Source organism: Rhinopithecus roxellana, chromosome 2 (assembly GCF_007565055.1).
Source record: "Rhinopithecus roxellana isolate Shanxi Qingling chromosome 2, ASM756505v1, whole genome shotgun sequence".
In the NCBI taxonomy this organism is placed as follows: Eukaryota; Metazoa; Chordata; class Mammalia; order Primates; family Cercopithecidae; genus Rhinopithecus; species Rhinopithecus roxellana.
In genome coordinates, this window is record NC_044550.1 from 20,951,557 (window position 1) to 20,967,888 (window position 16,332).

At 38.9% G+C, this 16,332-nt stretch overlaps 2 protein-coding genes across 2 annotated transcripts in view; one reads left to right on the top strand and one right to left on the bottom strand.

Moving 5' to 3' along the window:
* Positions 1-10,415, bottom strand: part of LOC104674695 — an 84,077-nt gene extending 73,662 nt beyond the window's left edge. Inside the window, exon 1 of the mRNA XM_010379086.2 lies at positions 10,294-10,415. Coding sequence (XP_010377388.1) covers positions 10,294-10,316 — 23 coding nt within the window. The 5' untranslated portion in view covers positions 10,317-10,415. The remainder of the gene's footprint in view (positions 1-10,293) is intronic.
* A 129-nt stretch (positions 10,416-10,544) lies between these two features.
* RPL34 (ribosomal protein L34) lies at positions 10,545-15,106 on the top strand. Its single transcript, XM_010379088.2, has 5 exons — positions 10,545-10,602; positions 12,010-12,083; positions 12,164-12,263; positions 12,614-12,717; positions 14,976-15,106. Exons 2-5 carry the CDS (start codon positions 12,019-12,021, stop codon positions 15,058-15,060), a joined length of 354 nt encoding a protein of 117 aa, XP_010377390.2. The 5' UTR covers positions 10,545-10,602; positions 12,010-12,018; the 3' UTR covers positions 15,061-15,106.
* Positions 15,107-16,332: the final 1,226 nt, after the last annotated feature.

A 16,332-nucleotide genomic window follows, 5' to 3' on the forward strand; every position in this document is an offset into this window, starting at 1 on the left:
AGCACTGCTTCTTTCTGATTGTGCTCACAGGTCATAAAGCAAATGAGAAACTTTCTTGAGCCTCGTTCTTAAGGGATGCAGATTGCAACTACTGCTGTGCTATATGCTGGAGGAAAGAAATCACATAAAGCGATTAGAATGGAGAAAAAAATAAGTGAAACTATCTTCTCATGTACTTCAGGGTTTTCCTCCCTTCTGAGTTTAATACGAATCAAACAGGTGCGCATTCAAAGCATGCAAGTGTGTCTTCATCGGCTTTTAAACATCAGCTTGAAGAAAATTCAGATCTCTCAGAAAGAGAGAAAAGTAAACAGCTGAGCACTATGACTCATTTACACTTCAAATATACTTTGAATTGGTTATTCCTCAATTAATCAAATAGCTGGTGTATCCCTAAAGTAGTATAAAGTGACACGCTGTGTGAAATCAATTTTTCTTTCCAAAATCATTAAATCCAGTAGCCTGTGACTACATCCCTGCTAATTCTGGTACCAGTCCTTTCATCCTCCATTAACTTTGGCACGCCTAACAGGCTGTCAAGAATAATTTCCCAGGATGTAAATAATTCAGAAATTAAAAATTAATAAATAATAACAGAGAACTACTGGGAAATAGGCTGGGTCAATTAGTGCGCTCTGCATTCTGTTTCTTCACAGCAGGGGGAGGCAGCCACATTCGTTACTTGAATCTTCCTTTCGATTCTGCGGTCTGATTTACAGCTCTTCATTACTGGATCCAGTCAGACGCAATTACCTCCATCACTATCTCAGTTCCTAACTTCAAAGAAACGAACGTTTTCTTGTCTGCTTTTTTTCTCCTTGCAGCAGGCTCAGCTTGACATTCCTGGAATTTCTTCCACGCAGACTAATTAATAAGTCTTCGACTTATCATATTCACTTCTCTTCTTTGATGTGCTACCTTAGTCAATCATCCCATTTAATTAGAATTTCAATGATAACTTTACTTATCTTGTGGCTAGATGTAAATTAAAATAACAGGATTTTAATTCTCTTTCGTATGGGGTTATGACATTTTGGAAGAAAAAGTTTCAACACAAACATGATATTATGTACTTTTTACTTTTCATGTGGGGGTGGGGGAGCATTTTGCAAAATTATTTTCTTCTTGCTACAAAAGAGTATTGCTGTTGAGCAAGCAATAATGAAAATGCACTGGATTTTTCTATAGCATCCTTTCACCAAGCTTTCATAGGAAAACAGTTGTCTTCATTTGCATAAATAATTGGAACAAGACACAGGTCATGGAGCAAGACACAAAGGCAGTGGCTACGTTTTGGAAAAATAAAAATTAAAAAAAAAAGGATCTCCAGAAAGTTAAGGAGTTGACACACTAATCCTTTTAACTCCTTTTGCCCTTTTTTGTCAATCCATGCTATTTTTCCATTTTGATAAATTCTATAGTGGTTTTTCTAGAGTTCCCCAAAATACCACAAGGAAATAAAAAGGTTCTCCTAAGAACCCACCAAACATTAGTAAGGTATAAGATGTAACAGTGATGTGCAAAACTGGTTAATAAGGAAGAACAGAAGGCAGCATTTCATTTATAGAAAACAATACTAACACCAATTATCTATTGAGCAGCCATGGTGTGCCAGCCTCAGCCACGTGCTTTATCTCCGTTAATTCCCCCAGCACACCCACAATATGGGATTCCCACTTCCATGTTACAGATAAAGAGACAGTCTCAGTGAGGTTAACTTGCTTTCTGAAGGTCACAAAGGTAGCACGTGAGGAGAAAGAAATCAAAAGAGAAGGCACAAGAGAAACAATGTAAGCCTTTAAGCAGAGCATTTAAAACTTTCCATCATCTGGCTTCAAACTGCTTGCCAAACTCATTCTCTTCCTACTCTACTACATTATCTCATCCAGAATAAAACTCCAGGCATGAGTTTAGTATCTACTGTATTATATCTTATTAATAATATATGCCTTATTAATACTTTTTGATGGTTGCTTTAATGCTTATAGACATAGGCAGAAATTCAGTCATTGTGGTTATAAATACTGGGCATGTTTGTATATAAAACAGCATGGTGACCTCAATCATTATATATACATTGTTTTTAAATAGCAAGTACAAATAGAAAATCATATACTACATATACAAGCTTTAGAAGAAGAAAATAAGCTTTGCTCAGATTTTCTTAATTTTTCCCAGGAATAGAATTATTAGCTGTTTCATTGGTTGCTTTTAAAAAGTTACTAACAATAGGAACATAAATGGGAATTGCACATAATTATTCTACCCTTAATCTCAATCATTCCCTTCCTCTACTCTAGTTAAACAATGTCCACTAAGACAACAAGCAGAGGCTACAATGACCAATAGAAACTTAATTCATTAGTAAGATGTGAAACCACTGCATTTATGCCATTTTGAATCCAACATTTCAGGGATTTAGTACAGTTGTTCTTTAACAATAGAACTTGGCTCATTTGCTACTGAAGACATGATTATTTAAATTAAAGTTAATTGGTTTCCTTACTCCCCTTTAGGGCTTTAGGCTCAGAACATTTCTATTAGAAAAATCTAATTTGTTTCAAATTCCTATTTCTAAAATTTACAGTGGTTATTTAGAGTGGCTCTGATATTTTAACTCTTTGTAGCAAAAGTTGTTGCTAAATTACAGCTCAAGCAAGCCATGACATATTTTAAATGTTTACACTGAACCAGTTAATCCTTTTAATACACAAAATGTAATGTAACTTATATACAGTCTTGTGCTGCATAATGACATTTTGGTCAATGACAGTCTGCATACATAAGGCGGTGGTTTCATAAGATTGTAATGGAGCTGTAACTTTCCTATCACCTAATGATGTGGTGGCCATCACAACCATCATAGTAAAACATGTTACTCACATGTTCGCAGTAATGCTGGTGTAGAAAAACCTACCATCCTGCCAGCTGTATAAAAGTATAGCATATACACTTATGTACAGTACATAATGCTTGGAATGATAATAAACGACTATGTTACTGGTTTATGTATTGACTATACTACACTTTTCTCATTATTTTATTTATTGTTATTTTTTTGAGATGGAGTCTCACTCTGTCACCCAGGTTGGAGTGCAGTGGTGTGATCTTGGCTCACTGCAACCTCCACCTCCCGGTTGAAGCCATTCTCCTGCCTCAGTCTCCCAAGTATCTGGGATTACAAGTATGAGCCACCATGCCTGGCCTCATTATTTTAGAGTGTACTCCTCCTGCTTACCAAAAAAAAAAAAAAAAAAAAAAAAACTTAACTGTAAAACAGCCTCAGGCAAGTCCTTCAGGAGGCATTCCAGAAGAAGGCATTGTTATAATAGCAGATGACAGCTCCATGCATGTTATTGCCCGTGAAGACAAGATGGGACAAGATGTGGCAGAGGAAGACAGTAATATTGATTATCTTGACACTGTCTAGGTCTAGACTAATGTGTGCGTGTATCCGTTTTTAACAGAAGGGCTTAAAAAAAATTAAAAAAGAGAATGAAGCTCATAGAGTAATGATACAAGGACAGAAAGTATTTTTGTACAGCTGTACAATGTGTTTGTGTTTTAAGCTAAGTGTTATTACCAAAAAACCAAAAAGCTAAAAATTTGTTTTAAACTTTATAAAGTAAAAAAGTAACAGTAAGCTTATTAAGGTTAGTTTATTATTGAAGAAAATTTTTTATAAATTTAGTGTATATAAAATATATATAGCATACATATACACTATATATACTTTTATATGTAGTGTAAATATACACTATATATTTATATTTATATATTTATTATATATTATATACAGTATATATTTGTATATTTGTATATATACTATATATTTATATATACACTATATTTATATATACACTATAAATATATATAGTGTATATAAAATGTGTAGTGTTTATAAAGTTTACCGTATTGTATAATAATATCCTAGGCTTTCCCATTCACTCACCACTCACTCGCTGACTCACCCAGAGCAACTTCCAGTCCTGCAAGCTCCCTTCATAGTCAGTGCCCTACACAGGTGTACCATTGTTTATCTTTTATACCATATTTTTCTTCTACCTTTTCTATGTTTAGATATGTGTACATACATAAATACTTACCATTGTGTTACAATTGCCTACACTATTCACTGCAGTAACATACTGTACAGGTTTGTAGCCTAGAAGCAGAAGGCTATACTATAAAGCCTAGGTGTGCAGTAGACTCTACCATCTAGGTTTGTGTAAGTACACTCTATGATGTTCACACAAAGATGAAACAACACATTTCTCAGAATGTATCTCTGTCGTTAAGCAACACATGACTATAATTGGCCTATTCACAAATAATCACAGGATTAATAAAGGCATTTTTTAAGAGATCAAGTAAAGAGATTAAAAGGAGGAAAATAGCTTGAAGCAGGAGGCGGAGGTTGCAGTGAGCCAAGATCACACCACTGCACTCCAACCTGGGTGACAGACTGAGACTCTGACTCAAAAAAATAATAATAAATAAAATAATGAGAAAAGTATAGTATAGTCAATACATACACCAGTAACATAGTCATTCATTATCATTCCCAAGCATTATATACTGTACATAAGTGTATATGCTATACTTTAATATAAGTGGCAGGAGAAAATTTAAACTCTCAATAGATAGTGAGAAGACAACTCGTAAATTAATATCCATTCCTGACATGGTTTAAAAAAAGAAATGGTAATTAGTGGCTATTTTCTTATTAACATATGTCATAGTGGAGAAACATGGATGCTTTCCTGCATTTGGGAATAAGACAAAAATGCCATTAATCTAGACTACTATTTCTATTTAATATTGCATTTGAGATATTAGCCAATGGGATAGAACAACAGGTGTAAGAATTAGAAAGGAAGAGGTAATATCTGAAAAAAATAAAATCAATAAAAAGTTAATACCAATCATAATTCAGTAAGGTACCAGGGCATACACGAATAGACAAAACTCCATAGCCTTCAATTTAAAATAAAACAATTAAATGGAGTAGTGGGAAAGAGTATACCACTTATGTTAGCAACAAAATAGATAAAATACCTAGAGATAAATCTAATAAGAAATGTACAGAGCTTTTAGGGATAAAACTTTAAGGACACAGCAAGTAGATATTCCATGTTCTTAGATAGGATGACTCAGGATCATAAAGATGTCAAATCTCCCGAAGTTAATATACAAAATTGACACATAAAAATGTCAACTTTTGTCTGGAGTTAAACAAGTTGATGCTAAAATGTGTATGTAATAATCAGTAAGAATTGTCAATAAAACCCTGAAAAAGTAGAACAACATTGGGAGGGATCAGTCTTACTAGATATTAAATCATATGATACAAAGCATCTTGAATTAAAACAATGTGGTCTTAGAAAATGAGTAAATATCTAGGACCTAAAATCAATTTTTCATAAAACCAAAAGAAACATCAGACAGTAGAAAGAGATCCTAAGAAAACCCAGATAACGAAACATTGAAATAACTACGCTAAATGTGTTTAAAGATTCAAGGAAAAAAATCAAGACTGAAAATTTCAGCCTAGAATAGGAAATATAAACAGAGAAACAAATTGAAAGTTTACAATAGAAAAACGTAATAACTGAAATTATAAACTTGATCAATGTTTTTAACAGCACATTGGACATTGCTGGACTGGAAGACAGGTCAGAAGAAAACAGAATGAGGCATGTAAGAACAAAAAGATTTAAATATTAAAGAGAGGGAAAGAAACTATGATGGTTTTAAAATATAATCTTTAAATCACTGATAATCTTTCCATCAAGAATGAGGATATATGTCTACTGCCTTCAAATCTTCTTAGGTTTGTGACACCATTAACCAATAGAGTATGACTGAAGTGAAGCTATGTGACTTCCAAGGCCATGCGTCTTCTGTTGTTACTCTTAGAATGCTTTTTTCCTAGATGCTTTCTCTTGAGAACCCCCCTCCCAGAACCAAATTGCTGTTTGTGAGAATTCTAAGCTTTATAGAAAGGCTATATGTAGTTGCTCTGGTTGACAGTTCCACATGAGAGCCCAGCCTTTGAAGCAGCCCAATCCAGGCATTAAACGAAAAAGAATTCAGATAATTCCGCCCTCTACCCCCACCCCGTGATGATTAATTTCTTTTTTTTTTTTTCAGATGGGGTCTCACTCTGTCACTCAGGTTGGAGTGCAGTGGTGCCATCTCAGCTTACTGCAACCTCTGCCTCCCAGGCTTAAGTGATCCTACCACCTCAGCCTCCTGAGTAGCTGAGACCACAGGTGTGCACCACCATACCTGGCTAACTTTTTGTATTTTTGGTAGAGATGGGGTTTTGCCATGTTGCCCAGGCTGGTCTCACACTCCTGAACGCAAGCAATCTGTCCACCTTGGCCTCTCAAAGCCACTGGGATTACAGGTGTGAGCCACCATGCCCAGCCTGATGATTAATTTCATGTGTCAACTTGACTGGGCTAAGAGATGCCCAGAGAGCTGGTAACATTATTTCTGTGTGTCTGTGAAGGTGGTTCCAGAAGAGATTAGCATTGGAATCAGTATACTAAGTAAAGAAGATTGCCTTAACAATGTTGGTGAGTATCATCCAATTTGTTGAGGGTCTGAATAGAAAAACATGTGGAGGAGAGTGAAGTTTCTCTCTGCTTAAGCTGGGACATTCATCTTCTCTGTTCTTGATCATCAGCACTCCTGGCTTTTGGGACTCTGGACTCAGACTAGGGCTTATACCACCAACTGTCCTGGTTTTCCAGCTTGCAGATGGCAGATTGCAGGGCCCCTCAGCCTTCATAATCACATGAGCCAATTCCTATAATAAATAAATAAATGTATATCCTATGGGTTCTGTTTCTCTAGAGAACCCATGCACACCTTAGCTGTTCAAGTTACCCCCGAGTTGAGGCTCCAATCATTACATAGTAAAGGCAAACTATTCTCATTATACCATGTAGAAATTCCTGATCCATGTAATCCATGAGCATACTAAAATGGTTATGTTATGCCACTAAGTTTGCAATGGTTTGTTACACAGCAACTGATTACCAGGAGAAATATCTTGAGATACAGTGATATGGATACAGTATGCAACTGCAGTCCCAGAAAGAGAGTGGGGAATAGGGCAGAAACAATATTTGAACAAATAAATGGGTGAGAATTTTCTAAACCTCATGAAAGAGATCAAGATATTGACTTAAATGTCCCTATCAACCCACAGAATAAAAAGAAGAGCAAACCTAAGCATATCATACTAAAACTACTAGAAACTAAATCTAAAGAGAAAATGTTTTAGAGGACTACTAGAGAAAAAAGACAAATTCTCTTTAAAGAAGCAAAAAAAAATAATTATTATAATTTCTGACTTCTCAATAGATTATGGAAGTAAAAAAGAAAATCCAATATAATTATATATTCAAAGTACTGAAAGAAAGGAAAAACAACTGCCAATAATGAATTCTATTTTTAGCATAACAAAAGCTGTTGGTGTCTTGCAACACATTCCTTCATTCTCCTTCTAATTTTGGCTTCATTTTTAGTCTACAGATTAGTAATCATAATCACATGTACAAAATCCCTTAAAAATTTTTTTTAGAGACAGAGTCTCTCTATGTTGCCCAGGCTGGCAAACTTCAGCGGAAATGTAGTGGTGCAATCTTGGCTCCCTGCAACCTCCACCTCCCAGGCACAAGTGATTCTCGTGCCTTAGCCACCTGAGTATCTGCGATTACAGGCGCCTGCCATCACGCCCAGCTAATTATTGTATTTTTAGTAGAGACGAAGTTTCTCCATGTTGGCCAGGCTGGTCTCGAACTCCTTGCCTCAAGTTATCCACCTGTCTTGGCCTCCCACAGCGCTGAGATTTACAGGCGTGAGCCACCACACCCGGCCTAAATAACCTCATTTGTTTTTTTAATCTCTCTTTGTTCTCTGTTCATTAATTTCTGTGTGCACTTAATACATACTTTACAAATTTTTGTGAAATTAAAATAAGGTGAACCTATCATACTTTTTTGGCTTGGACTGGGAATCTTTGAGGTTTAACGTTTGCTTACTTAAGGGTTTTTGGATGAAAGCTATTAATTGTAATGTGGTCAGATTTATTGGTCTTTTCTGAGTTTGTGCTTTTTGTGTCTTGTTTAAAAAATCCTTTTCTACTCCAAGGTCTATAAGATATTCACCTATATTTCCTAATAAATTAAAGCCTTATTATTGACTCATTTAAGGTTTCTTTTTTTTTTTTCTGTGTAGAGTGACTTAAGGATACAATTTTTTTCTTTTCATATGTATAACCATTTTTCCCGACTTCATTTACTGAATAGTCACAAATCTTTCCCCACCAATCTATTACCTTTGTCATATACCAAAGTTTCATACATCTATTATTATTACTATTATTGAGACAGGATCTCATTCTGTTGCCCAGGCTGGGGTATGGTGGCACAATCATGGTTCACTGCAGCCTCAAACTTCTAGGCTTAAGTGATCCTCCAGCCTCAGCCTCCTGAGTAGGTGGGACTAAAGGCATGTGCTACAACACCTGGCTAATTAAAAAAAAAAAAAAAAAAATGCAGAGATGGGCATCTCGCTATATTGCCCAGCCTGATCTTTAACTCCAGGTCTCAGGTGATCTTTCTGTACCAGCCTCCCGAAGTGCTAGGATTAACAGGCATGAGCCACTGTACCTGGCTGTCTTTGAAGTTTTTAATAAGATCGCCATATCTCTCTCAAGACTGATCAAGAAAAAATGCAAATACAAATTTAAAGAGAGGGAAAAATAGTATTATGGAACTGGATTAAGTATCTTAAGGGAAAACTACAATAATGAGACCACTATTCTTATCCACTGGAGTGGGCGAAGGCACGGACAGTGATGTAAACAACAATATAGTGTGGCAAGGGCTCCCATCTCCTGTTCTCTTCTGCTCTGCAAAGTCTCTCTTGAAATATAGAGAACATATTGCAAGTAAATACATTCATTAGTGCACTTATTCAAAAACCACATTTGTCTCTCTATGCAAGCTTCCATCTCAATGCCTGGCACAGAGACGAAAAAGATTTCAGAAGACAAAAATCAAAGGACTGGAAAAGAGGGAAGCAGCTGATGACAAGGTCAGGGGAGAAGCAGCTATTTGAGAGTGAGCAGAGGGAAGGATATAACCAGAGCCTTCCATCTGGTGTTGTGACAAAGATGGCAGCGATGTGAGGCTTGATAGAATTAATAGGCCTCACAGTTCAAGACAGACTACATGCCCTCAGTCACTTGCCTGCTTTCTTCATTTGCCAGATGGATTAGAAACCCTAGAAAGAAATTTGAGTGGGTACTGGGATATTCTACCCAAATCCTCTCTTCTGGGGCAATGCAGCTGCCTCACAGCTCTCTTCCTCACTGGACGTTACCTTCAGCTTCAGGAAAGTGCTTCACCCATGGTCAGGGAGCAGCATGCCGAGAACTGGCTGATGTGGGAGCACAAAGGCAGAGCTTCCTAGCTTGTTTGGGACAACTATGATGTTTATTCTAATTCCAGAGCTCCCTGTTGGAACACTTGCGGCCTCAGTTGCAACCACGTTGTGAATCACCTGACCCCGCCTTTCTCAGCTTCCTGGAGGTGCATTCTAAGAGCGCTCCCCATAAACCAACACTCAAGTCTCTCTGAGGTGTGTTTCCAGGCAGCCTAATCTAAGACTAAAAACTTAAAGGCCCCGTTTAGCATTCTCCCTTAGAGCCCAGGCAAAGAGTTCTTTACTTTTTAGAGGTCATGAATCCGTTTGACAGGGTGATGAAAGCCAGGGACCCTCCTCTCAGAAAAATACACACACGCACTTAATGTAAAATTTTACATACTGTTTTAAAGGTTAAACTTTACCACCCATGAAAAGCCTCAAGTAGCTCTTTGTACATAATCATAAGATTAGCAATCATTTACTGAGCACTTCCTCTCTATAAGGCCCTGTGCTAAGTGCTTTAACTTCATAATGCCTTTGATCATGACATAACACGGCAGGGTAGTTCCTAGTATCTTCCTTTTAGACATTTAAGGGCTTGCTCAAAGTAACACAGCTAATAATTATCAGACACTGGATTAAAATCCCAATTTGTTTGTAAAGCTTGTGCTCTGAATAAATGACAATGAAAGAGAAGGGAAGGTTAAAGAAGGGAAGGTCCTCGAAGGTCCCTTAACCATAAATGTCAAGAGTTGGGATTTAAACCCAGGTCTAATGACAGAGCTGGAGTCCTTTAGATTAAACATGTAGCTTCCATGAAAACGAAGGAAGTTGACTTTGTCCCACCTCTGCCCTTTGCGGCTTGTCATTTGCGTTTGTTTCTACAGAGATTCCCAATAGGTTTCTGTGTGGCCTTGATAGAGACAGCCAGTGTGCAACCCCGCCCACAGAGGGGCGGCAAGTTGCTTGCCGTACAACGTGGCGGTTCCCTGCATCTCCGCCCACTTCGGAGAGGTGCGTCGGCTTCCGTACAACAAGGATGCGCACTCTCCGACGCGCCGCTGGTTCGACGCAACTTCCTGTCCTGCGCAATTCTATTTGACCTTTGAACTCGCAAAAGCTTTTTTCTTCCTCTTCCGGGGACGTTGTCTGCAGGTATGGCTGTTCTTTTTTCCCTGTTTTTATTTCCTTCACAATCGGCTGCCATCCGAGGAGCCGAGGAATCCTAGAGCTCACAGGGGCATTCATTTGAGCTGGCGTAGGGGTAAGGGGCACAACAGGGAGGTTGGTGGTGAGGAAGTTCCTTTCTTTGATCTTCGGAAATCCCTTGTTCTTGGTGGCCCCTCCAAAGCCGCGAGTAGCCAGAGCTCACCACCCGGGACTTTGCTCCTTTCCAAGTGCAGCGTTTGGAGACAAACGAGTTGTGGTTTGGCGGTCTGAGACTGGGAAATCGCCGAACGTTTTCAGATTTTGCACCCACGTTTCCAGAGCACGCCTGTACACCTCGTTAGTCTTTGGGAGGGCAGGGACCGGCAAGTTCGGGTGGTGGTTTCGCTATTTGGCTTCTGTTTCCAAGGACCATGTCTAGGAAGAGAAAAATGTGTTAGTGAGAGAGAAGTTTCTGTCTTGCTTTTGGAAATGCAAACAGAATAGTGGCTTCATAAATCACTCGCACTGACTTTACGTGTCAAGTTTTGGCGTCTGGTAGTTCTGTTTTAGTTTAATTTTATAGTGAGAGGCTTGTGACGACAAATGCAGGCTGTTTTAAATAACAAAATATTGTTATGAAATGAAGTGGTTACAAGGTGTGGAATGGGAAGACTTACTTAGTTCAAATATTGATTATGTTTTACTTTGGGTAGTTCACTTAACGAAGTTGCTCATAAGCATATCTGTATAACCGATTTGCTAAATAACATCAAGTTGCCAGAAGTGGGAAGAAAGCAGGTGCCATAACCCAAGGAAACTTGGGTAATATCAAAATTAGTATTAAAGGGTATGCCTTTACGCAGGTGGTGCTTTAGGGCAAGACATTGAACCCTGATACATGTGCCAGGCATTGTGTTGGGAGGAATAGCTCACGTCGTTTAGTCCTAATGACAGCTGTATAAAGTAGGCAGAATTCCCATTTTAGAGATAAGGAGGCTAGCTCCTTGCCCTATGTATTCCCAATAAATGGCATGGTTAAGGATTGGGCTTCAGAGCTCACTTCTTGTGTCTTTGTTTAAAGCAGTGTTTCTTCAACTGGCCTCGTAGCCCTTTTCTGGACACCACTCCAAACAAAATCAGACTCTGAGTAAGGAGCCTGGTCATCAGAATGTTAAGGAAGTACCACGTTTGATTACCATCAGGAAAGCTAACATTCTTGGCCTCTTGTTTATCAGTCACCTTTAAATACAAGTAGTTTTGAAATGTGGAACTCTTTCATAAATAATACATCTTAATTTAAGGGTGTTACATACAAGGATTTGTACGTGAATGAAATAAACCACATGATGCTGTTTTGAGATTTTATTTACTATTACAATGGAAAGACTTGATGTTACTCTGTTCTTAATTTAGGCACTCAGAATGGTCCAGCGTTTGACATACCGACGTAGGCTTTCCTACAATACAGCCTCTAACAAAACTAGGCTGTAAGTATTTCTAAAAATTTTAAGTATATATTATCATTTACTCTACAAAATGCTAACCTATTGACTGTTTCACTTTCTAGGTCCCGAACCCCTGGTAATAGAATTGTTTACCTTTATACCAAGAAGGTTGGGAAAGCACCAAAATCTGCATGTGGTGTGTGCCCAGGCAGACTTCGAGGGGTGAGTGTACCTTTTACTTTGAGCAGCCTAACAAGTCTTGAACTTGTTGAGCTTTCATCCCTTCATGGTGGAATGAATCAAGGAGAGGTTACCACTAAGAGGGTTGAGAATTACTAATCATCCATGAGCCAAATCTGCCAAAAACATAGACTTTAAACCAATCTGAGAAATGCGGTGAAATGCCTTTCAGATAAATCAGTACACCATTTCCTTTGTAACCTGCATCTCCGTTTAACCTACTTTAAACTTTAAGTTTAACCTACTTTAAACTTGCCTTTAACACTTAACAAAATTTAGGGAAATTTCTGTTAAAGCATCACAAAATAATCTTAATGTTTTTCTTAACGCAGGTTCGTGCTGTAAGACCTAAAGTTCTTATGAGATTGTCCAAAACAAAGAAACATGTCAGCAGGGCCTATGGTGGTTCCATGTGTGCTAAATGTGTTCGTGACAGGTAAGTTAAATGCTTAAATGGGCTTTCTTTAGCAGATTCTTGTGTGTGTGTGTTACACTGTCTGCTAATCAGTACAATGGTGAAACAATTCATTTTAAACCAGTTGCATTCTGAGAATCCTTCCTTCACTATGGATAATTGATGCTGCACAAAGCAAGAAATGATATTCAGAGTAACAATTTGGGGACATATTTATGCTAGATGTGGAGATTAAAAGGAACTTGGTTTTGTTCAGGAGGTGGGTAAGAAAGTCTCTCTTAGTGATTTGGACAAACATAGATGGAGTGTGGAAGGTGTTAAAAATGTAGGAACAGAAGAGCTGTGTGTTCTCATGTGCCTGGAGCATAGGGTTTCAGGAGATGATGGACAACAAAGGTAGAAAAGCCAGATTATCGCCAGGTGCGGTGGTTTACGCCTGTAATCCTGACACTTTGGGAGGCGGAGGCAGGCAGATCACCTGAGGTTGCGAGTTTGAGACCAGCCTGACCAACATGGAGAAACCCCGTCTCTACTAAAAATACAAAAAGTCGTAGTGGCGCATGCCTGTCATCCCAGCTACTCAGGCTGAGGCAGGAGAATTGCTGGAAGCTGGGAGGCACAGGTTGTGGTGAGCTGAGATTGCGCCATTGCACTCCAGCCTGGGCAACAAGAGCGAAACTGTCTCAAAAAAAGAAAAGCCAGATTATGAGGGATTTTACAGAATAAAAGGTAGATTAGCTTTATTTATTTATTTAGAGACAGAGTCTCGCTCTGTAGCCCAGCCTGGAGTGCAAAAAGGGCATTCCAGGCAAGGAAAGGACAGACTGATCTGGCACATTGTGGGTGAAAATGGAAATGTACATTGGATTTAAGTCATGAGTTTAAAGCTGAGGAAGTTTGGCTTTTCCCCCCAGCCTTTGATTCTAAAACTTTGCTGAACACAAAATCAGATGGGCACTTTTTTTTTTTTTTTTTTTGAGACTAACACCCAGGCTGGAGTGCAGTGGCCGCATCTCAGCTCACCACAAGCTCCGCCTCCCGGGTTCACGCCATTCTCCTGCCTCAGCCTCCCAAGTAGCTGGGACTACAGGCGCCCGCCACGTCGCCCGGCTAGTTTTTTTGTATTTTTTTAGTAGAGACGGGGTTTCACTGTGTTAGCCAGGATGGTCTCGATCTCCTGACCTCGTGATCCACCCATCTCGGCCTCCCAAAGTGCTGGGATTACAGGCTTGAGCCACTGCGCCCGGCCTGGGCACATTTATTAAAAATTTGTTAAAAATACAAATTCTCAGGCCTTATCTCCTGAAGATTTGAACTTAGGTTTACAGGATAGCCTAGAAATTAGCATTGTTAGCTGTGATGCTGAGCAGGTCTGCATGTGGTCTGTGCTTTGAGTAAGTTAGGGGAATTTTTAAGTGACATCAGTTGTATGTGTGTCTGATAGGATCACTTGGGGGAGATTTGAAGAAATTAGAAAACCCAGAGTTTTGAGGCTAGGTTATTTGATAACCAGGGTTACCAATGGGAAATGGGGTGGGGGAAGGTTTAAGTTGAAGCAAGAGGAGTGCTTTACCTCTCTTGGTAACCGATTGAACAAATGCTAGGAAGACCTACTTTTTGCTAGGTCCTGTGCAACACTGTAATGATAGTGATCTGTAAAATGCACTCCCCGGGTGGAGGTTCAAAGATGAGAAAATCTTTCCAAATTTAATCCTCATAAACTCCCTGTTAAATAGGTGTGAAACTATTTTGTACCTTAATATAGAGAAGGTAACTTGTCCAGTGTGCAGCTAGTGTGTGGTAGAATTGGCCGTAAACAGGCTCTAAAATCCTTGCTCTTGGTGAGGTGTCTCTTGCTAATATCCCTTTACCTTTTAATTTAGTTTGTAGCACATAGCCCCTTCTGTGTTGTTTTTTACTGGGAATTTTCAAAAATACGGTTAAAATATTCTAAGACATTTTGCAAATCAAGAAATACTACTATTCCTGGATCCTAACAATAAATTAGAGCTCTTGTAAGTGGTCTCCTGTGGGGATGACTTTATAGTTTATCTTGACTGAGGAGGAGGACAGATAACTACTGGCATGAAATTGAAGGATTATCCTGCTTTAAATGAATTTCAGCTTTTAAGTTTTACTCTGTATTTGTGGGCTTCCCGTAGTTTCCTGGGTTCCCTGATTGCTTTGCTTAGTTCTTTTACAATGTTTGCCTTCTCTATGCTAAATAAAAAATGAAGTTCATTTTAAAGAAACGATTAATTTGGTATTTTCCTTTCTAGGATCAAGCGTGCTTTCCTTATCGAGGAGCAGAAAATCGTTGTGAAAGTGTTGAAGGCACAAGCACAGAGTCAGAAAGCTAAATAAAAAAATGAAACTTTTTTGAGTAATAAAAATGAAAAGACTTGCTGTATGTATGATTTTTTTCTTTTTCTGTTATAATGTGTTAGTATACAAATTTTGCTTCTGTATGGTATTTTGGAGACCTGTAATTTTTAGATTACTTTTTCTTGTTTTTTTTTTTTTTTGTTGGTTTGGTTTGGTTTTTTTGAGATGGAGTTTCTCTCTTGTTGCCTAGGTTGGAGTACAATGGCACGATCTCAGCTCACCACAGCCGCCGCCTTCTGGGTTCAAGTGATTCTCCTGCCACAGCCTCCCAAGTAGCTGGGATTACAGGCATGCCCCACCATGCCCAGCTAATTTTGTATTTTTTAGTAGAGACGAGGTTTCTCCATGTTGGTCACTCACGCTGGTCTCAAACTCCCGACTTCGGGTGATCCACCCACCTCGGCCTCCCAAAGTGCTGGTAATAAGGTGCGAGCCACCACACCCAGCCAGTGGGTTACTTTTTCTGAAGAAACAATTGGTGGTCACTGATTGCTAGAATTTTATTGGTGACAGCTCTACCGCTGCATTGGAGCATAATGTCCTTCCCTTTGTGGGCTAAGACTTAGGGGTGGTTTGGGAGGAATGACCCTTCTATCTGAACCTTTAATATCCTTTTGATCCTTATTATAGTATCTCCTTTACATCAGCAAGTTTCACGGGATAGAAACCTGGGTATTCTAGTTCCTTGGAATGGAACCTTTTTAAGATTGTGTTTAAACCCTCTGTTCTTTTAAAAATGGTTCGGTTCAAAATGGTATCTTTGAGAGCTCAGAACTCCTTATTTAACAAATGAGTGAGCTACTGTATGTAAAACCTTGGGTCAAGGGTATAGTTTCTGATCTACATTGGATTTATTATCCAGACCAGAATATTAAAATTCAGACCTCATTTTTCTTCGGAACTATGTAGTGTTTTTGCCAGCTCAGACAAGGTTTTTCACTCCTGCTGCCCAGCCTGGTGTGCAGTCGTGACTTGCTGTAACCTCCACCTCCCGGGCTCCAGTGATTCTCTGCCCCAGCCTCCCAAGTAGCTGGGACTGCAGGTGGGCACCACCATGCCTGGCTCATCTTTGGTTTTTTTTAGAAGCAGTTTTACTGTGTTCCTAGGCTGGTCTCAAAACTCCTGGGCTCAAGCAGTCTGCCTGCCTTGGCCTCCCAAAGTGTCAGGATTACAGGCATGAGCCTCTCTGCCCAACTTGTTGGCTGGCAACTTTTTTTTTTTTTTTTTGAAGTGGAACCTCGCTCTTGCCCA

Excerpts from the sequence above, each read along its gene's own strand:
- RPL34 (XM_010379088.2), top strand. The coding sequence starts at position 12,019 with ATGGTCCAGCGTTTGACATACCGACGTAGGCTTTCCTACAATACAGCC. Across the intron at positions 12,084-12,163 it reads GCCTCTAACAAAACTAGGCT|GTCCCGAACCCCTGGTAATA; the intron begins GTAAGTATTTCT and ends TTCACTTTCTAG. Across the intron at positions 12,718-14,975 it reads GCTAAATGTGTTCGTGACAG|GATCAAGCGTGCTTTCCTTA; the intron begins GTAAGTTAAATG and ends TTTCCTTTCTAG.